General features: G+C 45.0%; 1 protein-coding gene across 1 annotated transcript in view; it reads left to right on the forward strand.

The window, feature by feature from the left end:
• The window catches only part of MYO10 (myosin X), a gene marked incomplete at both ends in the record, with an annotated part of 225,099 nt that overhangs the window by 96,474 nt on the left and 111,902 nt on the right, over nt 1–16,723 (forward strand). The window contains 1 exon segment of the mRNA XM_079701754.1: nt 6,481–6,639. Coding sequence (XP_079557880.1) covers nt 6,481–6,639 — 159 coding nt within the window.

The raw sequence follows: 16,723 nt of genomic DNA on the forward strand, positions 1-16,723 counted from the left end.
GTCTGTCCACCCCTCTTTGCTATTTTGGTTTTATACCCGAATGTCATGCACGGCGCCATACTGGGCATTGAAAACCCACTGACAATCTAAATGACTTAATCTCACAACCCGTTTGAGTCTCTGAAAAAGAAAATAATCTTTGTTTTATCTATAATTAGAAGGCAGTTATCTCACAAACTCAAGGGGGAGGTTAACGTCACAGAATCTTTATTTATATAATGATCATTTTACGCCCCTGTGCCATGTAATTAAGATGACAAATTTGAGCTGAAAGCAAAGCACTGGTGCCATTTTTCCCCCTGAAACACTAGGAGAGTACACATGTATCATTTTGCCTTTGATTAGATTCTAATGGAAATTTCTAGCGGACTTCACATTTTTGTGTTCCAAATACTTTCTCCAGTCTGCTGGGGCAGCAGCAAAACAGGCCAAGGCAGAGTTTCAGTGAAGTAGGTGGCTTCCTTCTGCAGCCTGGCCTAAGATTATAGCCAATGAGGGTTGGAGTCCGTGAAGCTTGACATGAGGAAGCTTGTTTTTGGTTTACATGATCGCTCACTTCAGCCACATGTCAGGAGGCAAAGGTCTTAACCTTTCTCGCCGATTACACTTTAATTCATGAGCCAGTAAATGAAAGAAAGATGGAAAGAAAATTAAGAGAGTCCTCCCCCCGAAACAATGTGGAGTTCCAGAGAAAATCTAAACAAGGCCAGCCAGGTTTGTGCAAAGGGATTAAAATGGAAGAAGAAAGCATTGTGTCAAATAGTTTTCAGCAGATACTGTGCTAGTCAAGATCATCGTAAAAAACGTAGAACTGAATGAGCCGCTCCCCCTGCCCGCCTTCTCCCGCCCCTCACAGCTGGTGTTCAGGCCCTTGTCTGAAGAGTAGGGGTCCCTCTGTCTCTAAGACTCTGGATTCTTTGCTTAGAGAATGTTCTGCATTGTTCCTTGCACATGACCCCCTTATAGGAATTGCTCCCTTTTACTAAGCCCTCGTTGGTGCCCATTGCTGTGACTTTTACTTACATTATGTTCTGTAGCTTTCACAGTAGTTCTATGAGTAAGGATTATTATCATCATTTTTCTTTATTAGTGGGGAAAATCATGGGCCAAGGAAGTTAAGTGTCTGGCTCACTGTTCCTGAGCTATAAAAGCATAGATATAGGAGAACGGGGTCCAGCCAGATCTGACTCCAAGGCCATGTTTTGGTCATTACCCGACTCTGCTTCTCCTTGTATATATACCCACTTTGAAGGCCAGGATCATTTATTCAGTATTTATTGAGTCTGTATCGTGGACCAAGGCTGGGCACTGAGGAACAAGATAGGCATGCTTCCTGCCTTTGTAGAGCTTTCAAACTGAGTTTTCACCATGGTGAGGTGTGAAGTCAGTTCAGAGGGTCACAACTGACATTTAAAAGAAATAGAAAATATTGGGATGCCCCAAACATTGTGCTGTTTTACAAAACTCGTATGAAACTCTGAGTATGGTAGTTTACAGTGTAAAACACATTTTCCTCGGTAGGTTGTGGTCCAAAGAGTTGAAAGATACTGACCAGAGGTCTCAGAGTTGGGGGGGAGATGGTTTTGAAACGAGGAAGATAATAGGTTAGATGAGTGACTACAAACTGTCCTAGGAGCTATGAAGACAGCACACGTGATAGAATAAGGAGGAAGGTGGCAGGGTGTCCTTCAGACAAGACCCCTGGTGCCTTCTGAGAGGGTAACATTTGGGCGGAGATGTCAAGGAGGAGAGTAATGGGATGTCAGTGGCCCAGAACAGCAGGTACAAGAACGCTGGGTCAGGGAGACAGAGGTGGAAATAGTGTGGACCATATTGTCTGACTATAATGTAGTACAATTAGAAAATAATAACATCTGTAACTCTACAAAACAGAAATACTACAAAACAGAAATAGAGTTGCAGGTGTAGAAAGTAAACTTACGGTTACCAGAGGGTAAGGGGGGATGGGTAAATTGGGGGATTGGGATTGACATATACACACTGCTATATATAGAATAAATAACTGATAAGAACCTAGTGTGTAGCACAGGGAACTCAGCACTCTGTAATGGCCCATATGGGAAAAGAACCTAAAAAAGAGCGGATATATGTATATGTATAACTGAATCACTTTGCTGTACACCTGAAACTAATACAACATTGTAAATCAACTCCAATAAAAATTGAAGAAAGAAGAAAATAATAACAAATATAAGCAAACCCCATTGCCTAGTAACCATCATCATCTTTATCACCATCACCCTTCCTAACTTGGGTCAAATACGAATCAAAAACTAAATTATATAATATTGTCGTGCTGACCTTTGATTTACCTCTATTAAATGTTTTTATTTTTAAAATTGTTTCCAAAAGATTTGTCTTTATTTTATGAAAGGTTTTTCTTATGGCCTTGGCTGACTCATCAGTTTTTCCTGGTATGTACCTAGACATCTGGTTGGATGGCATACCAGGGCATTCCTAGACTGGGGTATCTCCACCTTGGCTTCCTGACATTTGGGCTGGATAATTCTTTGATGTTTATAGCAGCATTCCTGGCCTTTACTGACTGGATGCCAGCATCCTTTCCTCTCTCCCACAGTTGTGACAACCAAAAATGTTTACAAAACTTGCCAGCTGCGCCCTGGGGGGCAAAATTGAGAACTGCTCTAGAAGAAACGCCAGGCTTACGGGAGATGAAGTTGCCCAGATTGAGAACACCCTCTATCCCATCCGTCCATCAGGAGAGGACATGATGAGGGTTTTTTGGTTTTTTTTTTTTCTTTCTCTTTAATCAGAAAAGTTACATTTTTACGACGGGGGGTTCCTAACGAATTGTAATAAGGGAAATCTGTGTGTATCACTGTAGACAATAAAACCTCCCATGTGAGCATGATGGAGGTTTCCTGCCATATTTGTACTATCCTAAGATTAAAATAAAAGGGGCTTGATAATGGCTCAGCTGTTTTTTTAATCTAATTAATTGACTTCATGCCTTTTCATTTTTTTCATACAGAAGTGGACCCAGCATTGGGCAGACCTTCTCTGAGTTGTTTTTCCAATCGTGTTGATTGGTGGCCTTTGTTCTGCTCCCACACTTAATCCAGTCTGTCTTGTGACCAGTGGCTTGTATTTCTATAACAGGAGCTATTTGTTCTGAGGCCCCATTTTTTCTACATTGATTTCCTGTCTATTAATCGTCTATATTTTGCTCCTTTTCTTAACCATACCACCCTTCTTCTAGTATATGCCCCGTCAAAGTCACTCAGTTTATTTTGAGTTGGGTTTTGAGGAATTCATTTTGTTATTGTGTTTTGGCTGTTGTTTGTTTCCAGAAATTTCCTGTAAAAAGAATTCCATTCTTTAAACCTAGAATTTTCTTTTTTGCTGTTTGGGGATTATCTTGTGCAGCTAGTACACTGTTCGTTGTTGCCTAGGAATGACTGTTGGTAGTTCGGGGGGGTCTCCTTAAAATTTCTTGAATAAGATTGTCAGTCTTATTAAAACTTTGAAATATTTCCAGATTAGGTGTTTATTCAACCAATATGCTTTAACACAGCAAATGCAGGGGGCTGTTTCCATTCCTTACTTCCTTAGTGTTCCTACTTTGATGTCACGTGATCAGTGAGGTATCCTCAAACACTTAACATGAAGTAACCCCTCTGGGTGCTTAGTTACCTTACACTCAATTATGTCTTCATAGATATTCATCACCATCTGCACGATGCTATATATTTACTTGTCCGTTTCTGTTTTTTCCTTCTCTTTACTGGAATGTAAGCTGTATTCCCGATGCTTAGAACATACCAGTAAATATTTGCTTGAATGTATGGATTTTCTTCGTTAATTTATCGGACACTTATCAATGTGCCAGGCACCACTGTAAAGTCTTTACAAATATTAACCCATCACTGAATGGATGCCTTTCCTTCACGAATACATTTTCTCTACTATCCCATTTTTCTTTGAAATAATCACTGTTTCGAGCAGCTGCAGGCCTCTGTCTTGGCAGGATGGTTCTGTCTTTTCTGTTCACAGCCTCTTGTTTTCGTAACTGTTATCTTCCATCATGATTCCGTCTCCCTGAGGTCAGGAGAAGGAATAGCGCTAGTTCTCTTGATTTTCCCACTCCTGGAATGGCCATGTGCCCACATCTGTGTGTGCCTAAAAACATACGAGGAAGTCAAATGTACAGAGGTGGGGACTCTATTTACAGTTTTAGCCATTTTTTCAGAAACCAGGTGCCCAACTCTGAGCTGCTTACTTGGACTCATGCATTGCCTTGCTGTTCCCAGAGCGTTAAAAAAGACAAAGAAATATTTACATATGACCTAAGTATTTAGTCGTTATGTAAATCTTCAGTGGCAGTTGTAAGGTGTGTATGGTTATTTCCAAAAAGCAGAATCGCTAGAAATACAGACAACAACTGTAATATTCTAAATTATTTCTATCCTGCAATTCTGGAATTCTCATTATACTCAGAGACAATGAGTAGGAAAAGGGTTCACGCTGGGAAAGACTTGCTGATGTGGGGTGAGTCTGCAGGGGCTTGAGCAGGAGGCAATTGTGCTGGTGCCCTGTCGTCTTCCCTACAAGAAAATTGTCCTGGGGAACTTGTGTAACTGCCTTGCCCTCGTGTTGGCAGGAGTGCTGAGCCGGCAGGGTGAGGAGGTCCCCCTGGTGCTGAGTGCAGAGGGTGACACGACACTGCTGTGCACCCCTCAGCTGGCCACGGGCTAGCCTCATGGTCACCGTAGGGGAAAAACCCAAGTACACTGCTCAGTCGTAGAGTTTCTGGAAAACCTGCCCGGATTGGCCCCATAGGCATAGAGCGAGCTGGGAAAGGGCAGAGGGTTTCAGCCATTCACTTCTGGCAGTTTCCAGGCTACTCTCAGCCTAAATCTGTTTCTTTAATTTTCTTCCATGGTGTTGATGAGTTAAAGTGAAGGGCTGGTGTCCTAAGTGTTCCCACACTCTGGAATTTCCTGCGCATTCTTCTTTAATACCTAGTTATCCTGGCTGTGGCATAGCCCACATTACACGCACTCCCTCAGTGGCCACAGGCCTGTCCTACCCTGTGGGGCACTTACGTGGCACAGTGGCCCCCTCGCTGGGAGGCGGGGACCACACATCTCCTGGCGGGTGTCTGGGCCCAGGAGGCAGCTGGGGAAAGTGGCTGGGCCTCAGAAGAGATGTCTGGGGTCTGCCCTGGCCTCAAGCAGTTTCTCAGGACTGGTGTTGACTGACTCTTGTGGTTCAGGAGGCAGAAACGCCACGGCTGAAGTTTTCATTTTTCTCTGGAAAAATAAAACATGCCACTTTTTGTGGCTTGTGGAAACCATTGGGTTGGTACTTCTGCCTTTCTTAGTGTGTCATTCCCTTTTTCAGTAACATACCGTTTGTTGCCATGAAGGCAACGGGTTGATATTTTAAAATAGAGCTCCCCAACCTGCAGATAGTATTCGAAAAAGTTGTGTTGTGTGTATGTGGACACGTGAGCACGTGTGCTTATGAAGACTGCATTTTTTGTGTTATTTAACATCTTGCTTTTACATCTTGGTGTTTGTATTTTAAGGATGAATATAGTAAAAGTATACAATGAATAAATAGGAGGTAGCCTCCATCACTGAATGATTGTTTTATGTACAGGAGTTTGTAAAACTGGTCAAACTGGTCAGTGGATGGAGCTGACTGGATGTGATTAATCCTTGACCCAACCAGTGGTGATAAAAGAGCCCTGTGTAGATTTTAGAAATACATGCACATTCTGTGATCAGTCCTACAGTATCAGTGTTGTCTTGTGTACACGCTATGACACGTATGCAACACTCACCACTGGTGTTTGGAATTTTAAGGAAAACAGGCTGTCAAGCAGGCAAACCGATTGTATTTTACATTTGAGAGGATTTGTTTTGCCTGAAGATCACATGAATGCTGTATATCTCAGTTGAGAGGGGATCATGTCCAAGGATATTTTTCAGACATTCCTGAGGAGATGTGTTTTAATGTCTGAACAAATGTGCAGACTATATGGTGAATTTATGTAACACTTAAATTGAAGGACTTTATTAGGAGGCTTTGAAATATATCACATGGTCCTTTGAATATATTATATAGTGAAATCAAATTGCTTTCTGAAAGCTTGGTCAGCCAGCTTCTTAACTGTTCCTGCTTTATGTCAGTGGTAGAAAAGTGAACTGAAAATTCATCATTTCTGTGATTCCCAAAGGATGTTTAGTACTTGAACTATTCATGTCTTTTAGGAACATCTAATGTCAATTTTCAAAATAATTGCTACCTTTAAAAATAGGTAGGAGGCATAAAGGAAATGAAAGAGTTCTCTGCAGTCTGTATTTTGCTGGTGGATTCTGGATCTTTTTGCTGGTACTGTACTGAGGTCGTATTGTAAGTTGGGGAAACGTCGTGGAAACTGTTCATCGCTGATAACTAAACCGTTGAATTCATTCCCCCCCCGCCCGGCAGGTCTTCACATACAAGCAGAGCACAATTACACACCAGAAGGTGATGGCTATGGACCCCATGGATGAGGAGGGCGTGGATGACATGGCCACCTTGACTGAGCTCCACGGGGGTGCCATCATGCATAACCTGTACCAGCGCTACAAGAGAAACCAAATCTATGTAAGTTCCACTTTCATGCCCTTAAAAAATCCCTCTAGTTCGGTTTTTTTTTTTTTGGTCATGCAGTGCGGCCTGCACGATCTCAGTTCCCCCAGTTCCCCGACCAGGGATCGAGCCCACACCCCCTGCAGTGGAAGTGTGGAGTCTTAACCACTGGACCACCAGGGAAGTTACCCAAATCACTCCAGTTTGAGTCAATGTTTATTTTTGTCTTCAGAGAGTATTTCCTTTAGCGAACCTCTAGTTAATCTAAGTAAAATTATGTTTTCAGGTGTTTTGCCAAATTAGAGACTGGATCCATAAATCATGTTCTCATGCTGATTGCCTTGACTCTATGAGGGGGATGACTTTGTACGGAAGGGTAATGTGACCTCCTCCTTCTTGTGAGTGCATTCTCTTCGTAAGTGTTCTGTTTCCTAAAGAAGTCACGCAGAGTGGTTTGACTTCCTCAATTAAGGGCTGGGGGAAAATGTGGCTTTGCAAACAAGCAGAGCTCAATCTTTTTTTCTCATTTTCTTGATTTCTCTCCTTTTATGGATTTTCACTTTTTTTTTCTGGCTCTGGAGCCCATCTTGGGGGATATTTATTTTTTATACAGTTTTTAAAGGTTACTTTCCATTTACGGTTATCACAAAATATTGGCTCCGTTCCCCGTGTTGTACAGTACATCCCTGAGCCTACCTTACACCCAGTAGCTTGTACCTCCCACTCCCCCCACCCCTGTAGTGCCTCTTACCCCCTCCTCACTGGTAACTACTAGAGCTCTGTATCTGTGAGGCTGCTTCTTTTATGTTATATTCACTAGTTTGTCGTATTTTTTAGATTCCACATATAAGTGATATCATACAGTATTTGTCTTTCTCTGTCTTATTTCAGTTAGCATAATGCCCTCCAAGTCCATCCATGTTGCTGCAAATGGTAAAATTTCATTCTTTTTTATGGCTGAGTAGTATTCCATTGTATGTATGTATGTACCACATCCTCTTTATCCATTCATCTGTTGATGGACACTTAGGTTGCCTCCATATCTTGGCAGTTGTAAATAATGCTATGAACATTGGGGTGCAAGTATCTTTTTGAGTTAGTGTTTTTGTTTTTTGGGGATTATATACCTAGGAGTGGAATTGCTAGGTCATATGGCAGTTCTATTTTTAGTTGTTTTTTTTTTTTGAGAAACCACCATACTGTTTTCCACAGTGGCTGCACCAATTTACATTCCCATCAACAGTGTATGAAGGTTCCGGGCTTCCCTGGTGGTGCAGTGGTTAAGAATCTGCCTGCCAATGCAGGGGACGCGGGTTCGAGCCCTGGTCTGGGAGGATCCCACATGCCGCGGAGCAGCTGGGCCTGTGTGCCATGGCTGCTGAGCCTGCGCTATAGAGACTGCGAGCCACAACTACTGAGGCCCGCATGCCTAGAGCCCGTGCTCTGCAGCAGGAGGGGCCACCGCAATGAGAAGCCCATGCACAGCGGTGAGGAGTGGCCCCCACTCGCTGCAGGTGGAGAGGGCCCGCTAGCAGCAACGAAGGCCCAGCGCAGCCAAAAATAAATAAATAAATAAATAAAACAAAACCAAAAAAACCCAGTGTATGAAGGTTCCATCTAGGGAACCCATATTTGGGTTCAAGGGAACCCGTCTTATTTGTGGGATTGCTATTTTGATTGGAGGCATGTCCTTGTATAAAAGGCCGTTGTGCACATGTTCCCCTTAATTGTTATGAAGTGTGACTGTGCTTATCTTATAAAAGTAATATCTAAAAATCACTTCTATAATAATCCCTTTTTGACATTAAAGTACATAAATTACTTTATCTGTCAAGAATGATTGACTACAGATTTTCTCTTTTCCATCTGCCTGTTAGTCTTTTTTCTTTTTTAATTATTTAATTAATTATTTATTTATTTTTGGCTGTGTTGAGTCTTTGTTTCTGTGCGAGGGCTTTCTCTAGTTGCGGCGAGCGGGGGCCACTCTTCATCGCGGTGCGCAGGCCTCTCACTGTCACGGCCTCTCTTGTTGCGGAGCACAAGCTCCTGACGCGCAGTCTCAGTAGTTGTGGTGCACGGGCTTAGTTGCTCCGCGGCATGTGGGATCTTCCCAGACCAGGGCGCGAACCCATGTCCCCTGCATTGGCAGGCAGATTCTCAACCACTGCGCCACCAGGGAAGCCCCTGCCTGTTAGTCTTTATAGTAAACTGGGCAACTGCTTATAGGTGTTTATTTTTCAAGTCACGTTCAAATTCATAGTTTTTTTTAAAAAACACTAAATTTTAATACTGTAAAAACCCTTGATGTTTTAGTAATTTTTGTTCTTTAGGAGTTAATGTTTAATTTTGGCAGTATGCCTGTGATTTTGATGAATAACAATATCAACCTTTCCAATAGCTAGCAGGTGCTGAGACTCAAGGCCCTCTCAGTATTGGGGTTCCTCTAATTTATCCTCCCTTAGACCAGGAGGGGAGAATTGGGAAAGAGGAGGAATTAGATATTTGTGGGTTTAATGTGAAACTTTCCTCAGCTTTAAAGAAAGGATGTTTATTTGCCTTCTTTTTAGATTGGAAAAGTGTCATTTTTGCCAGATTGACCTAATGTTTGCCAAATGTCTTCAAACAGCCCTGCCTAGAGAAATTCAGTCACGTTCTAGTCCTCTGACTGGCTGCGCTTATGTTAGGTCCGTATATTACAGCATTTTCCATATGTTCTTCAGAAAAGGTAGCATTCATACACGTTTATGTAAAAGTGGCCATGTATTCCATTCTGTGCACGTGCTCGCAGAACACATGTGCATTTACTCCCCTCTGTTTGCATCTCAGAAACCACCTCCTTTCCACCTCTACTGGTGTCCAGGGAACCGTGTACCGTGCCTGCATTATTAGCATTAAGTAGTTGACACTGCCATGTAACTTTGTTTACACAGCAGTTTCCTTGCTTGGTTGGTCAAGGACCTGTTTTGTCTTTCTTGAGCCAAGGACAGTGCAAGGCACCTGGCAGTGGTGCGATAAATGTTTGTAAAACAAATGACATTCATATTAGAAATAACACAGTTGATGATAAAGGTGAAGCTAGATTTAAAATTTCTTTATTGGTATCTGTCTTTTACAGGTGAATATTTCAGAACTCATATTCTTCTGTCTTTAGGTGCAAGTTCTTGTTACACATTTAGTAGTCAAGAAAAAGTAAGTCAATTAGCGGGAAGAAAACTACCGAAGAGGCTTAAAAGGCAGAGCCTTTTTTTTTTTTGCGGTATGTGGGCCTCTCACTGTTGTGGCCTCTCCCGTTGCGGAGCACAGGCTCCGGTCGCACAGGCCCAGCGGCCATGGCTCACGGGCCCAGCCGCTCCGCGGCATGTGGGATCTTCCCAGACCGGGGCACGAACCCGTTTCCCCTGCATCGGCAGGCGGACTCTCAACCACTGTGCCACCAGGGAAGCCCAAAAGGCAGAGCCTTTTAAAAGTCTGTTCCCCAGCCCCACCATGATGATGTTGTAAACCTGACAGCTTAAACTGCCCAGTAAACCACATGAATAGGATCTTGGTCTTTTTTCCTGGGATGAAGACCTTTTCCCTCCCCTTTGAGGGAAAAACACAGGATTTTTTGTACATTCAGTTTACAGCTCAATTCAGTTAATTATACCCTTATATGCCTTCCTTTCAGGACCTAGATAATTGTATTATTATCCATACAGCAGCCACCTCGCTTTTCATTGCTGAAGCTGTTTGCAGTGGGTGCTGGTACCTACCAGACTCTGCCCCATTGAGACAAAACCACCACCTTTGAGGAAAGCACAGCCTTTTCACCTCTTATCCCAGCTCTGAGTGATGCTTGTCCACATCTTTAAAAGAGGGAAAAAATGACTTGACTTATAACAGAGGCGCTGTATTAGTTTTCTTTTGCTGGCTTAACAAATTACCATAACTGTGCCAACTTAACAGAAAGGAATTTTCTTGCAGTTTTGTAGGTCAGTCTGAAGGGGTCTCTCCAGACTAAAATCCAGGTGTGGGCATGATGGCGTTCCTTTCTGGAGCCTCTAGGGGAGGGTCTGTTTCCTGCTCTTACCTGGTGTTGGCAGAGTTCAGCTCCTTGTGGTTGTAGGACTGAGGTCCTCGTTTTCTTGCTGGCTTTCTGCTGATTCCGAGCTGCTAGAGGCCCCCTCCTTCACATTCAAAGGCAGCAACCCTGGATCTAGTCCTCATGCTTGAAATCTCTTCCTCCTTTCTCCTCATCTCTGACTGCAGCCAAGAAAGGTTCTCAGGGTTTAAAGATTCATGCGATTAGATTGGGTTCACCTGGATAATCCCCAGCCTCAGAGCTTACAACTTGAATGTATCTTCAGAGTCCCTTTGCCTGCAACATCACGTAGTCTCAGGTTCTGGGAATTAGGTGGACATCTTGGTGGGGCGGAGAGTGGTGCGTTATTTTGCCTGCCATAGGCGCCCTCCTTTGAGTCCTGTTATTGAGAAGGGACTCCTGGTCTCTCCCCCACCACCCTGGATCTTGCATTATTTGTTGGCTTTCTGGTCCAAGCAGCACAGGTTGCTGGTAAGCAGACCCATCTCCAGGTAGAGGAGTCTGTTGTTTTGTGCTAAGAAGGACCATTAACTCTTTTTCTCCTTGAGGGCCACCCTTGTTGTCTGAGGACACTACCAGACCCCAGTAAAATATTTCTTCTAGCCTTGAGCATCCTCCGTTCAAATGTGGGTAGAGAGCTATGAAGGGGTAAAGCATCAGTAGACAAACCAAAGTTGAGCCCACTTTTCTCTACTCACCTCCTCTTGGGCTCTGTAGTAACCATTTAATTTTTCTATGGCAATTAAAGAAAAGTTTTTTAAAGGTCAGATATCATAACCGCCTCCCCCCGCCCCGCATCTGACAGGGCTGTTTTACAATAAAGTGTCAAGTGAAAGCACTTGAGGAACTTTGCTGACCTTTGTACCTCTCTCCCCATCTTGCTCATCTAATACCACCAGGTCTTTATTTGGAAAGTTCCCGCCTGGGACTTGGCACTGCTCCTTCCAGGCAGAGGCTGTGCAGACCCCCGTGTCTGTAGATCTCCATGACTCCAGCCTTGCCGCTGGTCCTGTTTGGCTCTGACGCCCGGGTTAGAGCAGCTCTGCTCTTTGCATTGCATGGGCCCCTGCCTCATGCCCAAAATACTGGAGTCCCTTCCTAGAAAACCAGGCTCTCACGTCTAACACTCCACCTTGTCAGCTTCTCTCATCCTCTGGCGACTTCCCAGATGAGAACTCTGCTCAACACTTCAGCTCCCCACCTGGGACCCCACCCCAGACTTCCACCCTGAGCCTCTTATCTGTGAGCTTCCTGGCACCTTGCAGAGGGTCCCGTGAGTCCCACCCTCCTGTGTCTCTTCCCACCATTGAGGAGACCTAGTGGGGACAGGTACCCACACCTGTAAGTCCCTAAAGACTCGGAGAGGAGGGGTATGTGTCGTACAGAGAGATAAGAGACAGGGAGAGGGAACAAATACGTGGGTGAGAAAGCCGGAGCTGGCCGTGAAGAGCCCTGTGGAGGGGGCGGCAGTAATGATACTGCAAAGGAGGGAGGAGAGTTGATCAGGAGGAAAGGCTGGTGAGACGCCATCCATGAAGGCGGAGAGATGAGAGTGCATTTGGTGCGATGGCTTCACTAAACTGGGAGAAGGTTCCTTTGCTGATGGAGTCTGGTGTGTGTTGGGGAACATCAAATAATTAGTGGGATAGGTAGGCTGGAGTCAGGACACCTTTAAAAGCAGTGGTTCTGGGCTTCCCTAGTGGCGCAGTGGTTGAGAGTCCGCCTGCCGATGCAGGGGACACGGGTTCGTGCCCCAGTCCGGGAAGATCCCACATGCCGCAGAGCGGCTGGGCCCGTGAGCCATGGCCGCTGAGCCTGTGCATCTGGAGCCTGTGTTCCGCAACGGGAGAGGCCACAACAGTGAGAGGCCTGCGTACCGCAAAAAAAAAAAAAAGCAGTGGTTCTCAACCAGGTGATGTGACCCCCAGGGGACATTTGGCACTCTCTTGAGGCCTTTCTGGTTGCCGTAGCTAGAGATGCTGATGGTACCTAATAGGCAGAGGCCAGGCATCTGCTAAACAGCCCAAGGTGCACAGGACGGCCCCACCGCAGAGAGTTATCTGGCCCAAGAGGTCAGTCATGCCGAGAAACTCTACGTTACTTAAAGCTAAGCAGCAGCGTTTGGGCTTGGTGGTAAAGAGGCTACACTGTCCTTGTTAAAGGCTTTTGAAGAGAGAATTTCCCTGAGAAAAAATTTAGAAGGGTTGATAGGGAAGTGATGTGGTATAGTCTATAGAGGGTAGATTGGCTGGGAGAGTGTGGCAGTAATTCAGAGGTGTAGAGATGAGGGTTTTGGACCGGGGTAGAGATGGCGCTGAGCAAGAGGACGTTAGATATGAGACGTGTGGCGGAGGAGGTGCAGTAGCAGGGCTGGCGGTGATGTTGCCCAGCCTTGTCAAGCCCTGATGGCCCTGAGCGCAGTGCTGGCAGCTCTGCCAGGAGAGGAGAGTGGGAGAGACGAGCTGGGTTCTGGATGCCTGTTGCATTGTATTCTCTGGAGCCCGGATCATTTCAGCTTCTGTACCCAGCATCTACGCACCACATGGACCAGAGCAGCTGAGGTTTCTGTTGTATTGACTGTCAGCTCCGGGTCCACAGTGGGGGAGCAGCCAAGCCGGCTCCGTGGTGCGGCAGTTTTGCTTCCTGCCCAGTGGAAGAGAAACACGTTGTCTCCATCATAAGGTTCATCCTGCTCTGGGTCAGTTGTGTGGGTAAGCCTCCTGTTCCAGCCTCTACGGAATGGCTGGAAACACATCAGGGTGAGACCGCAGGGAGCCTTGGGGCTCGGCTGCAATTATGGGCTTGGCGGGGGGGCTCCAGAGGACACCCTTCTCTGTTCCACCCACCTCATGGGTTCGTTTGTTGGTCTTGCCGAACAAACAGGGCAGAGCTGAGAGTCATACGAGCCCATTTGAAGAAGTGAGGCTGTGTCTAAAGATAACTGCTGGTGTAAGCACAGAAGATGCTTCACAGCTCATGTATTTTTAGGTGTTTCAAAAATATACTCCTCTGGTTAGGTGGCCTTCCAGACCGAATCTGTAAATGTGTTTGACATTGTTCCTGAATTAACTTCGAAGTCTGCAAGAGGTGTTGGCAGTCAGCAGCCAGTTGAAGACGACGTGTGGATTGCAAGTGAGGTCACCTGGGCTGCCTGCAGTGTTCATGCCGGGCAGGGCAGGCTGTGGAGTTCACTGTTGCAGGCCTACAGATCTAAAGCTGAGATTCATTTCCTTGAGTTCAGTCTTCCCAGAGAAGATTTTTGGGGGTTGTTTTCCGTCCCTTTCCAAAGCCAGTGTCAAGTAACAGCACGCCTCTCATAGATGGCCCGAAGACCGGATGGCCGGCAGGCTTGGCATTTGTCTCATACCAGGAACAGCTGAATACAGTGTGGTTTTAAGGTTGTTTTTTTTTTTTTTACATGAAATCAAGACTGGTGTTGCCAAAAGATGATTGTAACCATCTGTCTGACTCTGTGTATTTTTAAACTTGACCAAACATTTATGCCTTGAGTTGCCATTTCTACATCGGCACATGATGGTGGCAATTAGGAACTTTGTTTTTGTTAATTTTTTTTTCCCTTTCCTGCCTCTTTTGGGTCAGATTCCTTTCAACAAGGAGGGAATATGAGTCAGAAATTCACTCAGATTAAATGGAAATGTCATTTCTAAATATAAGAGCTTGAATTTAGTAACATCTTGAGTTATCGGTTGTGATCAAGTTTTCTTTTCAACCAACTTGCACGCTTAACGGTTTTAATTGTTTAATTGGACAAGGATGGCAAGTAATTTTGTTAGGGAGAAGGTGGCTGTAGAGCACGAGAATGCAGTTAAAACAGGAACCTGTTTGGTGGATTGGTAGTGAATTTGTGTGCCCCTAATATATCTATGTTCATTCAGCCCTGCCTGTGTGCCAGGCTGTGTGTGAGACTCCAAGGATGCAAAATTCATCTTGCTCATGGTAATTGTTTCTTGAAAGATTGAATAAATGAAAGGCACTGTCCCACCAGGACCTCCTAGCTTATTGATGAAGGCAGACACAGCAAATCTTTGACAATAGCTCAGGGTGACAATGAGTGTGATAAAAGTGCTGGGAACACAAAGAATGAGCATTGCAGGAAGAGGTACGAGGGGGTCAGAAAATAATTTCCAGCTGAGGCACTAACTGTGCCGAGTTTTGAAGGAATCCCTAGAGGAATTCATCCAAGAGGGAGGGTGGCTCATTCCTGGCAGAAGATCAGCAGGAGCACAGATTTCAAATAACGTGGTGCATTTGTCCAGCTGCAGGACACGCAAGATGCTGCAGTGAGGGTTGCGTGCAGCTGGCTGGCAAGATGGTCAAGAGCAGGTGAAGAAGGACACTGTGTGTTAGTTAGTGACCTTGAATTCATTTATGAAGGCTGGTAGGGGGCAGTGTCAAAGGTGAGTTTTGGGGAAACTCAGTCTGGCTGCAGGTGATGGATGAGTCCAGCAGGTATAACCGGTCTAGGAGGAGAGGTGACCAGCAAACCAGATGGGAAATGATGGGATTCCAAACCAATCCTGGGGGAGCTGGAGTATGAAACATACTAAGAGGTAGAATCTAGGTGTTTGATTGGGTTTGGGGGCGGGCAGTAGGCTGACTTCTTTAGGATGACTGCTAGGTTTCTGGATCAACCATTTGGGTAGACCATGGTGCCATTTGTGAAGATGTGACTGTGTGAGAAGAGGCAGGTGTTTGGGGGAGCTCAGCCTTGACCATGTTGAGTTTGGGCTTAGGGGCATCCAAGTGGAGATGCCCAAGCAGGCCGCTGAGTATACAGATCTGCAATTTAAAACTGAAGCTGCATTCAAGGTAGAGATCTGGGGAAGTAAGTCATGGCTATGTTTAGCTGTGATGATCGAGAGAGAAGGAAAGAGGAGAATGGTGGGTGGGGAGTAAATCTGGCTAGTGGTTCCCACTTTTTTTTGTTTTTAATTAATTTATTTTATTTTTATTTATTTTATTTTTGGCTGCATTGGGTCTTTGTTGCTACACGTGGACTTTTCTCTGGTTGTGGCAAGCAGGGGCTACTCTTCGTTGTGGTACACAGGCTTCTCATTGCAGTGGCTTCTCTAGTTGAGGAGCATGGGCTCTAGGCATGTGGGCTTCAGTAGTTGTGGCACATGGGCTCAGTAGTTGTGGCTCGCGGGCTCTAGAGCGTAGGCTTGCTAGTTGTGGTGCACGGGCTTAGTTGCTCCACGGCATGTGGGATCTTCCCGGCCCAGGGTTTGAACCCGTGTCCCCTGCATTGGCAGGTGGATTCTTAACCACGGTGCCACCAGGGAAGCCCGGTTCCCACTTCTTAACAAGTCCTTCCCTTTAGAAGAGTTGTGGCACTGACTTGAACCAGTTTCCCTAGTGCATTTCAGTTTACTTGATCTCCATTCAGCTTTTCAGACCCACATGATGAAAAGCCATTGTAGTTTTGTTTTCATTAACAAAAACTATAATACATACCTGTGACTTACATAATACTTTCACATGGTAATCAGGTGGGGTAACAGAGGACGTGCTATTATTACTGATTGGAATCTCGAGCCTAGAGGGGTTAAGCAGTGTACCAGGGAAGGTAGGTCCAGGGTGAGGACTTCCAGTCTTCTGACTTGACCCAATCATGCTGTCTCCATCATTTCTTCCTGTGTTGGAATAGTGACTTCCCAGCGGTAACATGGATCCTCCGTTTCTACCAGCAGAGTGCATCTGAGGCCACTGGGTCACTTTTAGTGTTCTTAGTTATACTCAATTGTTTTGGGTGGGGGACTAGATATAGGTATTATACCCTTATGCCTTTTGAAAACCTTGAATTGGTAGATTCCGCACTGAAGCAATGTGGCGCATTTCTCCTAGTGTTTCATAGCAATAGGCACTGCAGCTGTTCCAGGTTATTAAAATGGGCAAGGAAATGTATTTTTTTGGTGAGTTATGTGGAACTTTTCCGACTAGAAAAAAATTTTATGCGCTTCAAAATAGAATATACTTTCTATTTCTGAAAAGCCGTTA

Source organism: Hyperoodon ampullatus, assembly GCF_949752795.1.
Source record: "Hyperoodon ampullatus genome assembly, chromosome: 4".
Lineage (NCBI taxonomy): Eukaryota > Metazoa > Chordata > Mammalia > Artiodactyla > Ziphiidae > Hyperoodon > Hyperoodon ampullatus.